A 17,465-nucleotide genomic window follows, 5' to 3' on the forward strand; every position below is an offset into this window, starting at 1 on the left:
CACTACACCACTACTGTCTACAACACCACTACACCACAACTGTCTCCAACATCACTACTGTCTACTACATCACTACTGTCTCCAACATTACTACTGTCTACAACACCACTACACCACTACTGTCTACAACACCACTACACCACTACTGTCTACAATATCACTACACCACTACTGTCTACAACACCACTACTGTCTACAACACCACTACACCACTACTGTCTACATCACTACACCACTACTGTCTACAACACCACTACACCACTACTGTCTACAACACCACTACACCACTACTGTCTCCAACATCACTACTGTCTACTACATCACTACTGTCTCCAACATTACTACTGTCTACAACACCACTACACCACTACTGTCTACAACACCACTACACCACTACTGTCTACAACACCACTACTGTCTACAACATCACTACACCACTACTGTCTACATCACTACACCACTACTGTCTACAACACCACTACACCACTACTGTCTACAACACCACTACACCACTACTGTCTACAACACCACTACTGTCTACTACATCACTACTGTCTCCAACATTACTACTGTCTACAACACCACTACACCACTACTGTCTACAACACCACTACACCACAACTGTCTCCAACATCACTACTGTCTACTACATCACTACTGTCTCCAACATTACTACTGTCTACAACACCACTACACCACTACTGTCTACAACACCACTACTGTCTACTACATCACTACTGTCTCCAACATTACTACTGTCTACAACACCACTACACCACTACTGTCTACAACACCACTACACCACTACTGTCTACAACATCACTACACCATTACTGTCTACAACACCACTACTGTCTACAACACCACTACACCACTACTGTCTTCAACATCACTACTGTTTAAAATACCACTACACCACTACTGTCTACAACACCACTACACCACTACTGTCTCCAACATCACTACTGTTTAAAATACCACTACACCACTACTGTCTACAACATCACTACTGTTTAAAATACCACTACACCACTACTGTCTCCAACATCACTACTGTCTACACCACTACTGTCTACAACACCACAACACCACTACTGTCTACAACACCACTACTGTCTACAACACCACTACACCACTACTGTCTACAACATCACTACTGTTTAAAATACCACTACACCACTACTGTCTACATCACTACACCACTACTGTCTACAACACCACTACACCACTACTGTCTACAACACCACTACACCACAACTGTCTCCAACATCACTACTGTCTACTACATCACTACTGTCTCCAACATTACTACTGTCTACAACACCACTACACCACTACTGTCTACAACACCACTACACCACTACTGTCTACAACACCACTACTGTCTACTACATCACTACTGTCTACAACACCACTACACCTCTACTGTCTACAACACCACTACTGTCTACTACACCACTACTGTCTACTACACCACTACTGTCTACTACACCACTACACCACTATACCACTACTGTCAACAACACCACTACACCACTACTGTCTACATCACTGCACCACTACTGTCTACAACACCACTACACCACTACTGTCTCCAACATCACTACTGTCTACAACATCACTACAGCACTACTGTCTACATCACTACACCACTACTATCTACAACACCACTACTGTCTACAACACCACTACACCACTACTGTCTACAACATCACTACACCATTACTGTCTACAACACCACTACTGTCTACAACACCACTACACCACTACTGTCTTCAACATCACTACTGTTTAAAATACCACTACACCACTACTGTCTACAACACCACTACACCACTACTGTCTCCAACATCACTACTGTTTAAAATACCACTACACCACTACTGTCTACAACATCACTACTGTTTAAAATACCACTACACCACTACTGTCTACAACATCACTACTGTTTAAAATACCACTACACCACTACTGTCTCCAACATCACTACTGTCTACACCACTACTGTCTACACCACTACTGTCTACAACACCACTACTGTCTACAACACCACTACTGTCTCCAACACCACTACTGTCTCCAACACCACTACTGTCTCCAACACCACTACTGTCTCCAACACCACTACTGTCTCCAACACCATGTGGTCTGATCACCTCTGAATGTGGTGTGATTTGATTGAAATTTGAACACAGTGCATCCTCTGGGTGCAATCCCAATGAGATCTGATCACAAAAACGTACAAACATTTGATTCCTAACCAGATCAGGGTGCTGTGTTTACTGAGGAATGTGGTATCAGGTTGTTCCTGAATACATGTTGCCTTTAAAAAACATTTAGTGTTGCCTCCAAATGCAACAGCCTTTGGATACTTCAGATTTATATTCAGGTTTTCCGTGGTGTGCAATATGTAGGTGGATTCTCATTAGGAATGTAGTTATAAAGCCAAACATAGAACAGCTATCTTCTGCCATCTAGTGTTTCAATAGGGTACTGACTTGAGAGTCCACTTGAGAGAAGATAAAACCATTTCTACATTAATCACTTAGAGACAGATAATGACATGGACCCATTTTAAATTGTGGTGGTGTCACAGTGTACATTTGAATCTGCAAAACAGCAGGTGCCCATGAGGTCAAACTGCATATATAGATATATATTTTAGACTCATATTTAAAATGTTCATGTTATCAAGCAGTAGTGTGTGTGTGTGTGTGTGTATGTGTGTGTGTGTGTGTGTGTGTGTGTGTGTGTGTGTGTGTGTGTGTGTGTGTGTGCGTGTATCGGTGTGTATATATGTGTGTGTGTGTGCGTGTATCGGTGTGTATATATGTGTGTGTGTGTACGTGTGTGTATCGGTGTGTATATATGTATGTGTGTGTGTACGTGTGTGTATCGGTGTGTATATATGTATGTGTGTGTGTGTGTGTGTGTATGTGTATGTGTGTGTATCGGTGTGTATATGTGTGTGTGTGTATATGTGTGTGTGTGTGCGTGTGTGTGCATGTGTATATATGTGTGTGTGTGTATGTGTGTGTGTGTGTGTTGGTGTGTATATGTGTGTGTATTGGTGTGTATATGTGTGTGTATATGTGTGTGTGTGTGTGTGTGTGCGTGTGTGTGTGTGTGCATGTGTATATATGTGTGTGTGTGTGTGTGCGTGTGGTTCCTCCCCCCTCCAGAGGCGGCAGTGTTGAGCTATGATGGCAGCATGTATCTGAAGATCATCCTGCCGGCCTCCCTGCACACAGAGGCGGAGGACCTGGCCCTGCGCTTCATGTCCCAGCGGGCCTACGGCCTCCTGGTGGCCACCACCTCCAAAGAGTCCGCAGACACCCTCCGCCTGGAGCTGGACGGGGGCCGCGTCAAGCTCACCGTCAACCTGGGTAACCTTCGTCAGCCTCGCCATCCTCACCACCATCATCGTCACCCCCTCCCAATAAACTCTGCCTGTGTCTGTCTCTCTTTGTTAAAGCTCCGCCCCTTGACCCATGCCCTGCCCTCCTCAGGGCCGGAGCCCCGCCCACAGTGCTGCGGGTCTGCCTCTGCTGCTGTCTTCCTGTTTCTGCCTGGAGTTTGGTTGTAGCCCATCAGGTGGTGCTGGTAGTGTTTCTCTACCAAACCCTTATGGTCCCACTAAGGTCAAAAATGAATCCACAGTCTTGCTCCAAACAGCCTCATTTGGTGTTCACACAGCCATAATGCTGAATAGTAGCATCAACTTGGGCGGGATGTTTCTATAAACGTGTCTGAAGTTCTGAAGTGCTGATATGGACTGGCAGGTACAGTCTCTGCTGTGGATCCACTTTTAAACATCAGCACTTGATCTGTGACAGACGTCAGCTCTCCTCTGCCGCCCCCTGTTGGTGGATGTTTGCCGTAATGTTCCATATCTGACCCTCGCAGAAACAGGAAGGTACAGGGCAACGGTGCAAAAGGCACAGGAGGGCAGCTTTTAGAGTATACACCCCCTTCCCCTAACTGCCCCTCCCTATATCCCTCCATCTGCCCTCTTCATCTTTCTACCCCTCCCTGTCCTGCTTTCTCTCTTGCTTTTAATTGACTCCCTCTCTCACCTGCTCTCTCCACCTCTCTTTCTCACCTTTCACTCTCTCTCTCTCTCTGTATCTCACCCTCTCCCTCCTCTCCCATTTTCTTTCTCTCTCTATCTCTCTCACTCCCTCTCTCTCTCCATCTCCCTCCCTCCCTCCCTCTCTCTCTCCATCTCCCTCCCTCCCTCTCTCTCACTCCCTCTCTCTTTCGACTTCTCACTCCCCCTCTCTCTCTATCTCTCTCACTCCCTCTCTCTCTCCCTCTCTCTCCCTCCCTCTCTCTCCCTCCCTCTCTCTCACTCCATCTCTCTCTCCATCTCTCTCACTCCCTCTCTCACTCTCCATCTCTCTCACTTCCTCTCTCTCTCCCTTTCTCTCTCACTCCCCCTCTCTCTCTCCATCTCTCTCCCTCCCTCTCTCTCACTCCCTCTCCTTCTTTCCTGCTTGAGGCTCTGGTGATGGAGCGTTTCATCTCTTCAATGGTGTGTGTATCTGCGGCCCTGGAGCGAACAGCCAGAGACCAGCTCGGTGTTATTCCCCTGTCCACCACTAGAGGGTGCACATCATAACTCCCACACACTCACGCACACACAAACAGCTCAGTGTTTTTCCCCTGTCCACCACTAGAGGGTGCACATCATAACTCCCAAACACACACGCACACACAAACAGCTGGGTGTTATTCCCCTGTCCACCACTAGAGGGTGCACATCATAACTCCCACACACACACACGCACACACAAGTCACATTGAACACAAGTCTATTTTCCAATGCTTGGCACAGCAGGTTTCTATTTTCAGAACCTGCCACATTCAGTATAATCTGCTCGCCTCTGCTCACCAGACACCCTCAGCACCTTAGCTGGTGCTAATTAGAAAATGCTAGATTCTAACATAATCCACCCACCACTGGGATTGACAGCTGAAGCAATTAATCAGCACGAAATGAAAACAGGGGCAGATTTAGCTCAGTTTAAAGTGATTAATGTGCACTAATAGGGATTAGATTGTTGGACGGTAATTATCACAGTTGACAGAGCTCTACGGGGATACCGGGACCTCTTCGAGCCTGGTCTAGAGAAAATGACTTCCTGTATGACGTCCACATGCAGTCACATAGAATGACACATGACTGTACGAAACATACAATTATACAGGAATATCCATCATTTACTAAAAAGGACTAGCGTCTCAGTGAGAACACAAATCCCTCTATCCTCTGTCACACAGGTATGAGGAAGACCTTGTGAAATAATTCTGTTATGTAATGCTGGGTTTCCACCCCCACGTTGCCGGGCAGTGAGCCCGGTCCCTGGCTGTTTGCTTTCACTACTCCGTAGCGGTTGACAGCTCGAGACCACGCCTCAGCCACTGCAGCTTGCACATACAGGCTTTGACCAGCAGAGGGAGACAGAGGAAACAGTGCTCGCCAACGGAGCCAAATATACAGTGCTTGGCATTATTTCTAATTTGGCTTGATATAAGCACAGGCATAAAGTGTGAGAGAGATGACCCTCTCTTAATACAGTGAAGATAAAGACTCTGCCCTGGGGGCACTTGGCAGATTACACTGAACAAAATCAAATAGAATTAGATGTGCGACCTACATTAAAAAGGGCGAAATGTGGTGAAATGTGCCGCATAAATCTAGTATAGATTAATAAGTAATTGATTAATAGTAATGAAATCTAGAAGGCACTCTCATGAATAAGTAATCATGTAAATAAGGAGAGTTAGGATGTGAGTTGTGAGAAGCTCTGTGTGCAGCAGGCTGTGTTACTGGCGGGCGTGTGCAGGTCACCCTTGCCTGAGTTTCTGCTCCGTGGATCCCAGGAGCCCTGGAGCTCCACACAGCAGGCCAATCATCTGTCAGCCTCCACACACACACACACACACTCACACACTCACACACACACACACACACACACACACACACACACACACACTCACTCATCGCAATCCCACAGACCTATAGGTCTACAGACCTGCAGACTCACAGTCCCATAGACCTGCAGACCACACATCCACAGACCACAGACCTGCAGACCACACACCCACAGACCTGCAGACCACACACCCACAGACCTGCAGACCACAAACCCACAGAACACACACCCACAGACCTGCAGACCCCAGAGCCAAAGATCAACAGACCCTCTTCACAGATGCACAGACACACACACACACACACACACAGACACACACACACACAGACACACACACACACACACAGACACAGACACACAGACACAGACACACAGAGTGCCTCCTGTGGGACTGTGATGAAACTGCAACTCCAGTGCGGATTTCTGAAGCTGCTGGAAAAAGCTGAACCTAAACTCTAAATCTGAACCTAAACTCGAAATCTGAACCCAAACTCTAAATCTGAACTCAAACCCTAAAACCTGAACCTTAACCCTAAATCTGAAGCCAAACTCTAAAACCTGAACCTAATCTCAAGGCACCATCCACACACACGTCTCTCACTCTCTCACTCTGCCACACTGGTGGCGTCTGCACACACAGCGAGGTTGGTCCGGGCTGCTGGAGCTCTGAGCTGGGTTTCAGGAGTAAAGGATCAGTGGGACTCTGACTCGAGACGTGTCCCCGGGTAGTGTCCCCACCAACAAACAACCATGTCTGCAGAATGAACCTTGAAGGATGTAAAATGTGTCTTTTCTCTCTTGCTTTCTTTCTCTCTTCTTTCTCTTTCTCCCTTTTCTTTTTCTTTGATTCGATCTCACCATCTCACTCTCTCTCCTGCCAGATTGTATCAAGATAGACTGTAACCTCAGTAAGTGATTCTGTGTGTTTATTCTAAACACATAAACACATTTCTCTCTCTCCATCTATCTGTGTCTCTATTTCTATCTGTCTTCTCACTCTCATCATGACCACGTCCTCACATATATGACACTTATCACTGTAGACTAAATTAGAGCATTTTAACACATTCTCTCTCTCTCTCTCTCTCTCTCTCTCTCTCTCTCTCTCTCTCTCTCACTCACTCACTCACTCTCACACACACACACACAGTACACAACATGAAATTGGCAGTACAGAGGCACAACTGTGACATACTGTGATCTATAAATGAGAACTGCTGTTTCACTGTGTGTATTAACATGCACTAAGGTAAGGTACACCACATGGAGGAGATACCTGTGTGTGTGTGTGTGTGTGTGTGTGTGTGTGTGTGTGTGTGTGTGTGTGTGTGTGTGTGTGTGTGTGTGTTGCATATTTGTGATTATATGATTACACATTTAATGTATGATCATTTATTGTATGTATGTATATTATGTATGATTGTACATTACACATAGTATTACAGTTAGTTGTTTTGTAAAACATTGTCTAAGGTCTTTTATATGTAAGCTTTATGGTGTGCATTCTGAAACACTAATACCCATATTTGGCCAGTGGGTGGCAGCGTAACATTCAGTTATACCAGAACGTGAGGCTGTACAGGCTGCATCTGCGTCAGAGAGCAATAACGTCACAGGCAGAAGGATGCAGGACCTGCGTCTGAGCACAGAGTAAACAAACCCTGCTGCGAGACGCCATCCTAGACTCACGCACCCTAGACTCACGCACCCTAGACTCACGTACCCTAGACTCACGTACCCTAGACTCACGTACCCTAGACTCACGTACCCTAGACTCACGCACCCTAGACTCACGTACCCTAGAGTCACGCACCCTAGACTCACGCACCCTAGACTCACGCACCCTAGACTCACGCACCCTAGACTCACGCACCCTAGACTCACGCACCCTAGACTCACGCACCCTAGACTCACGTACCCTAGACTTACGTACCCTAGACTCACGCACCCTAGACTCACGCACCCTAGACTCACGCACCCTAGACTCACATACTCTAGACTCACGCACCCTAGACTCATGCAACCTAGACTCACGTACCCTAGACTCACGCACTCTAGACTCACATACGCTAGACTCACGCACCCTAGACGTACCAGCCCCCAGCGCTCGAACAGCACATAGTTCTTCAGCTGGTGTCTCTGGGAATATCATCTGGTGCAGATGATGAGTTTGAAAACACTAATATATTTACAGATGCGATTTCCTTTGTTTCTGTAAACTCCATTACGCTCAACTCTGTTAAACTCCTGGGCTAATTGTTTATTTGTTGATCTTGAGGGTTTCCAGTACTATTCAATTCTATTCAGTACTATTCAGCCTCTTCACCCTTTTACCCACCTCTCTACTGTCTCCGCCCACTCCTCATCCCCACCTCTCTACTGTCTCCGCCCACTCCTCATCCCGCCTCTCTACTGTCTCCGCCCACTCCTCATCCCCACCTCTCTACTGTCTCCGCCCACTCCTCATCCCGCCTCTCTACTGTCTCCGCCCACTCCTCATCCCACCTCTCTACTGTCTCCGCCCACTCCTCATCCCCACCTCTCTACTGTCTCCGCCCACTCCTCATCCCCTCCTCTCTACTGTCTCCGCCCACTCCTCATCCCCACCTCTCTACTGTCTCCGCCCACTCCTCATCCCCTCCTCTCTACTGTCTCCGCCCACTCCTCATCCCCACCTCTCTACTGTCTCCGCCCACTCCTCATCCCCACCTCTCTACTGTCTCCGCCCACTCCTCATCCCGCCTCTCTACTGTCTCCGCTCACTCCTCATCCCACCTCTCTACTGTCTCCGCCCACTCCTCATCCCCACCTCTCTACTGTCTCCGCCCACTCCTCATCCCACCCTCTCTACTGTCTCCACCCACTCCTCATCCCCACCCCTCTACTGTCTCCGCCCACTCCTTATCCCACCTCTCTACTGTCTCTACCCACTCCTCATCCCCGCCTCTCTACTGTCTCCGCCCACTCCTCTTACCGCCGCTCTACTGTCTCCGCCCACTCCTCATCCCCTCCTCTCTACTGTCTCCGCCCACTCCTTATCCCACCTCTCTACTGTCTCCACCCACTCCTCATCCCCGCCTCTCTACTGTCTCCGCCCACTCCTCATCCCGTCTCTCTACTGTCTCCACCCACTCCTCATCCCCACCTCTCTACTGTCTCCACCCACTCCTCATCCCCTCCTCTCTACTGTCTCCGCCCACTCCTCATCCCCACCTCTCTACTGTCTCCACCCACTCCTCATCCCCTCCTCTCTACTGTCTCCGCCCACTCCTCATCCCACCTCTCTACTGTCTCCACCCACTCCTCATCCCCTCCTCTCTACTGTCTCCGCCCACTCTTCATCCCCTCCTCTCTACTGTCTCCGCCCACTCCTCTTACCGCTGCTCTTCTGTCTTCGCCCACTCCTTATCCCGCCTCTCTACTGTCTCCGCCCACTCCTCATCCCCACCTCTCTACTGTCTCCGCCCACTCCTTATCCCGCCTCTCTACTGTCTCCGCCCACTCCTCATCCCACCCCTTTTACTGTCTCCGCCCACTCCTCATCCCACCTTTCTACTGTCTCCGCCCACTCTTTATCCCGCCTCTTTACTGTCTCCGCCCACTCCTCATCCCACCCCCTCTGTCTCCGCCCACTCCTCATCCCACCTCTCTACTGTTTTCGCCCATTCCACACCCACTTTTTTGTGCTCATGAATGTACCAGTTGTTCATTTCAAGGTGTTGAAGGTGCACCCCATTATGTTTGGACACACCCACATAATCTTGAAATAAGGGAGAGAGCAGCATTTGGACACACCCACATAATCTTTAAATCAGGGTGGGAGCAGCGTTTGGACACACCCACATCATCTTGAAATCAGGGGCACTACGTTCATTCCTCTTTCATCCATGTATGCATCCAAACACCTTGTGAAGAACATTAAACAAAACTGACCTAATAAGGAATTCTTTTGAAGCATGTGCATTTTCAAAGGAATGCATAATTGGTGCATTTTTAAAGCAGATTTGAAATTTGCAGTGTGTGTGTGTGTGTGTGTGTGTGTGTGTGTCTGAGAGAGAAAGAGAGAGGGATTTTACCAGACTTTGGATGAAGGAGTAATGATTCCTCAAAAATAAAACCATGCATTTCTTACCAATTAACGTTAAGACTAGGATTAGGGTTACGACTAGGATTAGGGTTAGGACTAGGGTTAAGATTAGGTTTCGAGACATTTCCAGTATGGATTGCTTATAGAAGAGTATTTATAGAAGAGTGTGAGCTTACTACAGAAGTATCACGTGTCCCAACCTCCCTGGGAAAGTCTGGCAGGAAACTCGAAAGGAGGAACAGATCCAGGAGGAAGCGTTAGGAACAGATCCAGGAGGAAGCATTAGTAACAGATCCAGGAGGAAGCATTAGGAACAGATCCAGGAGGAAGCATTAGGAACAGATCCAGGAGGAAGCGTTAGGAACAGATCCAGGAGGAAGCGTTAGGAACAGATCCAGGAGGAAGCGTTAGGAACAGATCCAGGAGGAAGCGTTAGGAACAGATCCAGGAGGAAGCGTTAGGAACAGATCCAGGAGGAAGCATTAGGAACAGATCCAGGAGGAAGAGTTAGGAACAGATCCAGGAGGAAGCGTTAGGAACAGATCCAGGAGGAAGCATTAGGAACAGATCCAGGAGGAAGCGTTAGGAACAGATCCAGGAGGAAGCGTTAGGAACAGATCCAGGAGGAAGAGTTAGGAACAGATCCAGGAGGAAGCATTAGGAACAGATCCAGGAGGAAGCATTAGGAACAGATCCAGGAGGAAGCGTTAGGAACAGATCCAGGAGGAAGCGTTAGGAACAGATCCAGGAGGAAGCGTTAGGAACAGATCCAGGAGGAAGCGTTAGGAACAGATCCAGGAGGAAGCGTTAGGAACAGATCCAGGAGGAAGCGTTAGGAACAGATCCAGGAGGAAGCATTAGGAACAGATCCAGGAGGAAGCGTTAGGAACAGATCCAGGAGGAAGCGTTAGGAACAGATCCAGGAGGAAGCGTTAGGAACAGATCCAGGAGGAAGCATTAGGAACAGATCCAGGAGGAAGAGTTAGGAACAGATCCAGGAGGAACATTGTTGAATTTGTGCTGGCTGTACAGCAGTTCTGTACTCTCTCATAGGTAATGGAGGGGTTGTGGTAGTTTATCATATACACATGAGGGGTGTGGTAGGTGTCTGGGGTGTGTGGTAGGTGTCTGGGGAGTGTGGTAGGTGTCTGGGGAGTGCGGTAAGTGTCTGGGGAGTGCGGTAGGCATCTGGGGAGTGTGGTAAGTGTCTGGGGAGTGCGGTAGGCGTCTAGGGTGTGTGGTAGGTGTCTGGGGTGTGTGGTAGGTGTCTGGGGTGTGTGGTAGGTGTCTGGGGAGTGCGGTAGGCATCTGGGGAGTGTGGTAGGTGTCTGGGGTGTGTGGTAGGTGTCTGGGGAGTGCGGTAGGCATCTGGGGAGTGCGGTAGGCATCTGGGGAGTGCGGTAGGCATCTGGGGAGTGCGGTAGGCATCTGGGGAGTGCGGTAGGCATCTGGGGAGTGCGGTAGGCGTCTGGGGAGTGTGGTAGGTGTCTGGGGAGTGTGGTAGGTGTCTGGGGAGTGCGGTAGGCATCTGGGGAGTGCGGTAGGCATCTGGGGAGTGTGGTAGGTGTCTGGGGTGTGTGGTAGGTGTCTGGGGTGTGCAGTAGGCATCTGGGGAGTGTGGTTGGTGTCTGGGGTGTGTGGTAGGTGTCTGGGGTGTGTGGTAGGTGTCTGGGGTGTGTGGTAGGTGTCTGGGGAGTGTGGTAGGTGTCTGGGGTGTGTGGTAGGTGTCTGGGGAGTGCGGTAGGCTGCCTTACTGCTACCTATGAATAGAAGGCCAAAAGAACAAGATTGCAGATTGAAGCACCTGAGATGAGTGCTGGGTCACTCACTTTGATGAGTGACCTCCTGACCTAGGGGCCCCTCACCAAGAGCTGGATGAAGACGTTAGAGACAGAGATAACTGGGTTTCTCTTCTCACCCTACTGTCATGGCTACTCTGGAATGAAGTAAGTGAAGAAAATGAGATGAGATTTTCATCTCTATGGTCTCTAGAGACATATCTATGTCATCATTACTGACATCACTCTCTGTACTGGAATTATAGAAAGCAGAAGACCAAACTTTGTAAAGGATGAATCAGAGAAACACACACACAACCCTTAAGACAAGTCCTGAGGTTGGAGACTTCAGTAGACGACATTAACGGTGGGAGTGATGAAGATCTGGCCTCATGCTTAACTGGCTTCCATCTCCCTCAATATCTCACTCTCCCCTTTTCACTCTCTCACTCTTACTGAGTTGTGATTGGCCAGATAGCCCCACCGTTGCATTGTCATCAGAACATGGTCCCCGTCACCAGCCCCCGGCTTTCCGAATATGAGGAAATATCTGAGGACAGGAGACAGCTGTCCTCACGCAGGGCTTGGCAGGACGGGGACGGTCGTGGTGTGGCACAGCAGTTCAGGGAGGAGAACTCTGAAGGTTAACTTAGTGAAGAAAGTGTCTGCTCAGTGCTATAAGTAAGGCAGATTGTCCTGATGCTGCTGCCTATTCTTCTTTGAGTGCCATGCAGGCATCCGTTGTCCAATCAGAGCACTCTTGTATTATAAACATGGGACACAAACACAGCTGACATTGGTGCTGGCCTGGATGTCTGTTGGGAGATGTGTAGCTCTGAGCTGGTGTCAGTTATAAAGGTTTACCGTTATCACAAATAGAACAGGTCTGTAAATACAGAGCAGTGCTATGAGCAGATAAATACAGGTGTGAAGAATAGCAATGTGACGAGTGACATCACTGCAGGCATTGCAGTTTTCTAAATTCAGTTTTCTAAGATGTCGATGTTGTGCCATGAAAACTAGACGAGGAGCAATCTTCCTTTACTCTCACAGTGTTGGCTTCAGTTCATGTTTCTAATACGTTGCCCAGGAAATTCCTCTTCACATGAGAATGAGATGAAAACTGTCTTGAAACTTGATTGATTAGCATGTTGATGAACCTTCTCCAGAGTTGACTGCAGATGTATGCAGATCAGTGTGTAGGAGAGAAGAGAACCTGGGCCAGGTGCCCCACACCTCTCCTTGAGGAGAGCAGGACACAAACAAGCATGATGACAGGCTGGACAGGACAGCCCAGATCAGGACTGGAATCAGGACAGATCAGGACTGGGATCAGGACAGATCAGGACTGGGATCAGGACAGATCAGGACTGGGATCAGGACAGATCAGGACTGGGATAAGGAGAGGGAAACCCTGGGGAGGCATCATCTCTGCTGCTCCAGTTCAGCTGACGAACTGAAAACACACACACGCGCACGCACACACACACACACACACACACACACACACACACACACACACACACACACGTGCATGCTTGGGTTCTTAAGGGGGGTGTTTCATGAGTAGCAGACAGTATTTTCCCCTGTGGGGTTTTGTATGTGACTGTTGTTGTGTGCAGCATCACGTTTAAGATTCTTGGACCGACTGCAGTATTTCTCACTCAGATACAGAGAGGGGGTATCTTACACAGAGAGGGGGTATCTTACACAGAGAGAGGGTGTCTTACACAGAGAGAGGGTATCGTACACAGAGAGAGGGTATCTTACACAGAGAGGGGGTATCTTACACAGAGAGAGGGTATCTTACACAGAGAGGGGGTATTTTAGACAGAGAGGGGGTATCTTAGACAGAGAGGGGGTATCTTAGACAGAGAGGGGGTATCTTACACAGAGAGAGGGTATCTTACACAGAGAGAGGGTATCTTAGACAGAGAGGGGGTATCCTACACAGAGAGGGGGTATCCTACACAGAGAGGGGGTATCTTACACAGAGAGGGGGTATCTTACACAGAGAGAGGGTATCTTACACAGAGAGGGAGTATCTTACACAGAGAGAGGGTATCTTACACAGAGAGAGGGTATCTTACACAGAGAGGGGGTATCTTACACAGAGAGAGGGTATCTTACACAGAGGGGGTATCTTACACAGAGAGGGGGTATCTTACACAGAGAGGGGGTATCTTACACAGAGAGAGTGTATCTTACACAGAGAGGGGGTATCTTATACAGAGAGAGGGTATCTTACACAGAGAGGGGGTATCTTAGGTAGAGGGGTATCTTAGACAGAGAGAGGGTATCTAACACAGAGAGGGGGTATCTTAGGCAGAGGGGGTATCTTACACAGAGAGGGGGTATCTTACACAGAGAGGGGGTATCTTAGACAGAAGGGGGTATCTTACACAGAGAGAGGGTATCTTACACAGAGAGGGGGTATCTTACACAGGGGGTATCTTACACAGGGGGTATCTTAGACAGGGGGTATCTTAAACAGAAGGGGGTATCTTAGACGGGGGGTATCTTAGACAGGGGGTATCTTACACAGAAGGGGGTATCTTAGACAGAGGGGGATTCTGTGTGCTCTTTTTTGGATGGAGTGATTTGGATGGAGTGAGGAAGCTCAAGATAAGAGAGAGATTGAAGAAGGAGGGATTGTCCTGCCACACAGCTGGCCACAGTCTGCACACAGAGTTACAGTGTGAAGGTCTTGATTCTATCAGAGCACACAGGTGTTGAACATCTCAGTGTGTCAGGTGTGTTTTCCCCTGTGTTGTTTTTGATTGTTGCATTTTTATCATTATTTACTCATGAACACATCATTTAGGTTTATGATAAAGAGACATTATTGCACATTCGATCTTTTGTTACGCCTGATGCCAAGTTTAACTAGGCAGCAGAATTTAATCATATACATTGCTCCTTGGTCTTACCGGGGCTTCTGGTAAACGATGAGGGAATTGCAAGATGCCGGTGTCAGCGTAGAAGGAAGCCCGGCAGGATAGCTGTTGTGTTCTCGTGTGATTGAGCAGGCTGCTGGGTGAGCCACACTCGGGTCGGAGTGTGTATGGTGGCTAAGGCAGAGGTCCTTGAAAGCTACCACATCATACCAGGCTTATGAGATGACTTATAGGCACGCTTATGCTGGCCAGGTTTCACTTTAAATTTTTTTGTATATTAGTGCGGCTTTGATACCATTGATCACGGTTATTTTATTGGAAAAGTTGAGTCAGTTGGCTGAAATATCTGGAACTGCACTAAAATGGTTTCATTCTTACTTATCAAACAGGTCATTTGTGGTGTCTGTGGGTGCCTGACTGGGCGTCTCGCAGCAGTGCGGTCCCTTATATATGCTCCCTTTAGGTGACATTATTCAAAGTTATAATGTTTCTTTTCATTATGCTGATGATACACAGATATATCTATCTGTCAAACGAAGTGAGACTGGTAAATTGGCTAATCTTACTAACTGTCTGACAGCTATAAAAATCTGGATGTCTCAAAAATGTTTTTAACTAAATTATGAAAAGACCGATGTTCTAATTGTGGGCTCAGACGAAATGTGCAAAAAGGTGCAGTCAGCTTGGTTTAAAGGCAGAGCCATTTGTGAGAAATCTTGGTGTGACCTTTGATTCTCCACTTAGTTCCTCATTACACATCAAGTTCTTCAGACCTGCTTTTTTCAGCTGATATATTAGTAAAGTTAGAAATTTCTAACTTTTCCTGCAATCTGACATTGAAAAATTATGCCTGGTTTTGTCTCCACCCAATTGGATTGCTGCAGTGCCTTATTTACTTGTCTGAATCAGCGAGAGGTGGAATGTCTACAGCTTAATCAAACACAACTGCCTGTCTTCTCACTACAACAAAGTGTAGGGAACATATTCCACCAGTATTGGCTTCTCTACTCTGGTTAGATAGATAGAAATGATTTAAAAATTTTAATTATTACTTATCAGCTGTCCATGATGAGACTCCAGCATACATTACTGAGTTCTTATGTCTTCATAGTGTGAGAACTCTAAGGTCTTTAATGTTGGGGTTATTATCTGCCCCCTGGGGTTATTATCTGCCCCCCGTACTAATTTAAAATCAAAGGGGGACTGGGCTTTTGCAGTTTATGCCCCAAAATTGTGAAATAATCTTCTTACTGATGTCAGACTCTCTGATTCAATTCGTCTTAAAAAAAGTTTAAATACATTAAAGACATAAAAAAACATTTTTATTCTCTTGCTTTTAACAAAATTTGATCGACGTGCTTAAAAACCCAATGTGTGTTATTTATTTATCTATATATAATTTACTTGAGTTTTGGATTATAATCCTACATTTAAATTTAAATCTATATTTAAATTGCCCTGTATTGCATTTTATTTTGTACATATTTGTAAAGCACTTTGTGAGTCACTCTAGAAAAGTGCTATATAAATAAAGTTTTACTTACTTGTAGCTGGACACAGTCTGCACACAGAGTATTACACTGTACAGCTACAGCCTAGACCCACTGAACACAGCAGCCGGGCTCACCTTGTTTGAAGAGTGTGGAGCGTAGTGTTGGAGGCTGTGGGGTGTGGCTGGATGATGGGGTGTGTTTGGAGGGTGTAGGGTGTGTGGTTGGAGGGTGTGGGGTGTGAGTGGAGGGTGTAGAGTGGGGTTGGAAATAGTGGTAGTAGTGTGGTGGTAGTAGTAGTGTAGTAGTAGTGGTGGTGGTGGTGGTAGTAGTGTAGTGGTAGTGGTGGTGGTAATAGTAGTGGTGGTAGTAGTGGTGGTGGTGATAGTAGTGTAGTGGCCATGGTAGTAGTAGTGTAGTGGTAGTGGTGGTAGTAATAGTAGTGTAAAGGTAGTGGTGGTGGTAATAGTAGTGGTAGTGGTAGTGGTGGTAGTAGTAGTGTAGTAGTAGTTGTAGTGGTGGTGGAGGTAGTAGTGGCAGTAGTAGTGTAGTAGTGGTGGTGGTAATAGTAATGTTGGTAGTAGTAGTGTAGTAGTAGTGGTGGTGGTGATAATAGTAGTGTAGTGATAGTAGTAGTAGTAGTAGTAGTAGTAGTGGTAGTAGTGGTGGCGGTAATAGTAGTGTAGTGGTAGTGATGGTGGTAATAGTAGTCTTGTAGTGGTGGTGGAGGTAGTAGTGGCAGTAGTAGTGTAGTAGTAGTAGTGGTAGTGGTGGTAGTTATAGTAGTGTAAAGGTAGTGGTGGTGGTAATAGTAGTGTAGTGGTAGTGGTGGTAGTAGTAGTGTAGTAGTTGTTGTAGTGGTGGTGGAGGTAGTAGTGGCAGTAGTAGTGTAGTAGTAGTGGCAGTGGTGGTGATAATAGTATTGTTGGTAGTAGTAGTGTAGTAGTAGTAGTGGTGGTGGTGGTAATAATAGTGTAGTGATAGTAGTAGTAGTAGTAGTGGTAGTAGTGGTGGCGGTAGTAGTAGTGTAGTGGTAGTGGTGGTAGTAATAGTAGTATAAAGGTAGTGGTGGTGGTAATAGTAGTGTAGTGGTAGTGGTAGTAGTAGTTGTAGTGGTGGTGGTAGTAGTAGTAGTAGTAGTAGTAGTAGTAGTGGCAGTGGTAGTAGTTGTGGTAGTAGTAGTAGTGGTAATAGTAGTGTAGTAGTAGTAGTAATGGTGGTAGTTATTTTGGCTGATTTCTTAATATTTCTTATTAATGCCTTTCCTGAAACTT

At 47.1% G+C, this 17,465-nt stretch overlaps 1 protein-coding gene across 12 annotated transcripts in view; it reads left to right on the forward strand.

The window, feature by feature from the left end:
* nrxn2b (neurexin 2b) overlaps positions 1-17,465 on the forward strand; it is a 580,834-nt gene that overhangs the window by 321,748 nt on the left and 241,621 nt on the right. For 8 of the 12 annotated variants that reach the window (XM_077019139.1, XM_077019095.1, XM_077019103.1 and 5 more), the window contains 2 exons: positions 3,183-3,386; positions 6,821-6,847. In XM_077019139.1, the coding sequence (XP_076875254.1) occupies positions 3,183-3,386; positions 6,821-6,847 (231 nt within the window). The remainder of the gene's footprint in view (positions 1-3,182; positions 3,387-6,820; positions 6,848-17,465) is intronic. The other 4 variants (XM_077019119.1, XM_077019129.1, XM_077019059.1 and 1 more) reach the window with 1 other exon arrangement.

This window comes from Brachyhypopomus gauderio, chromosome 1, assembly GCF_052324685.1.
Source record: "Brachyhypopomus gauderio isolate BG-103 chromosome 1, BGAUD_0.2, whole genome shotgun sequence".
Classification (NCBI taxonomy): domain Eukaryota; kingdom Metazoa; phylum Chordata; class Actinopteri; order Gymnotiformes; family Hypopomidae; genus Brachyhypopomus; species Brachyhypopomus gauderio.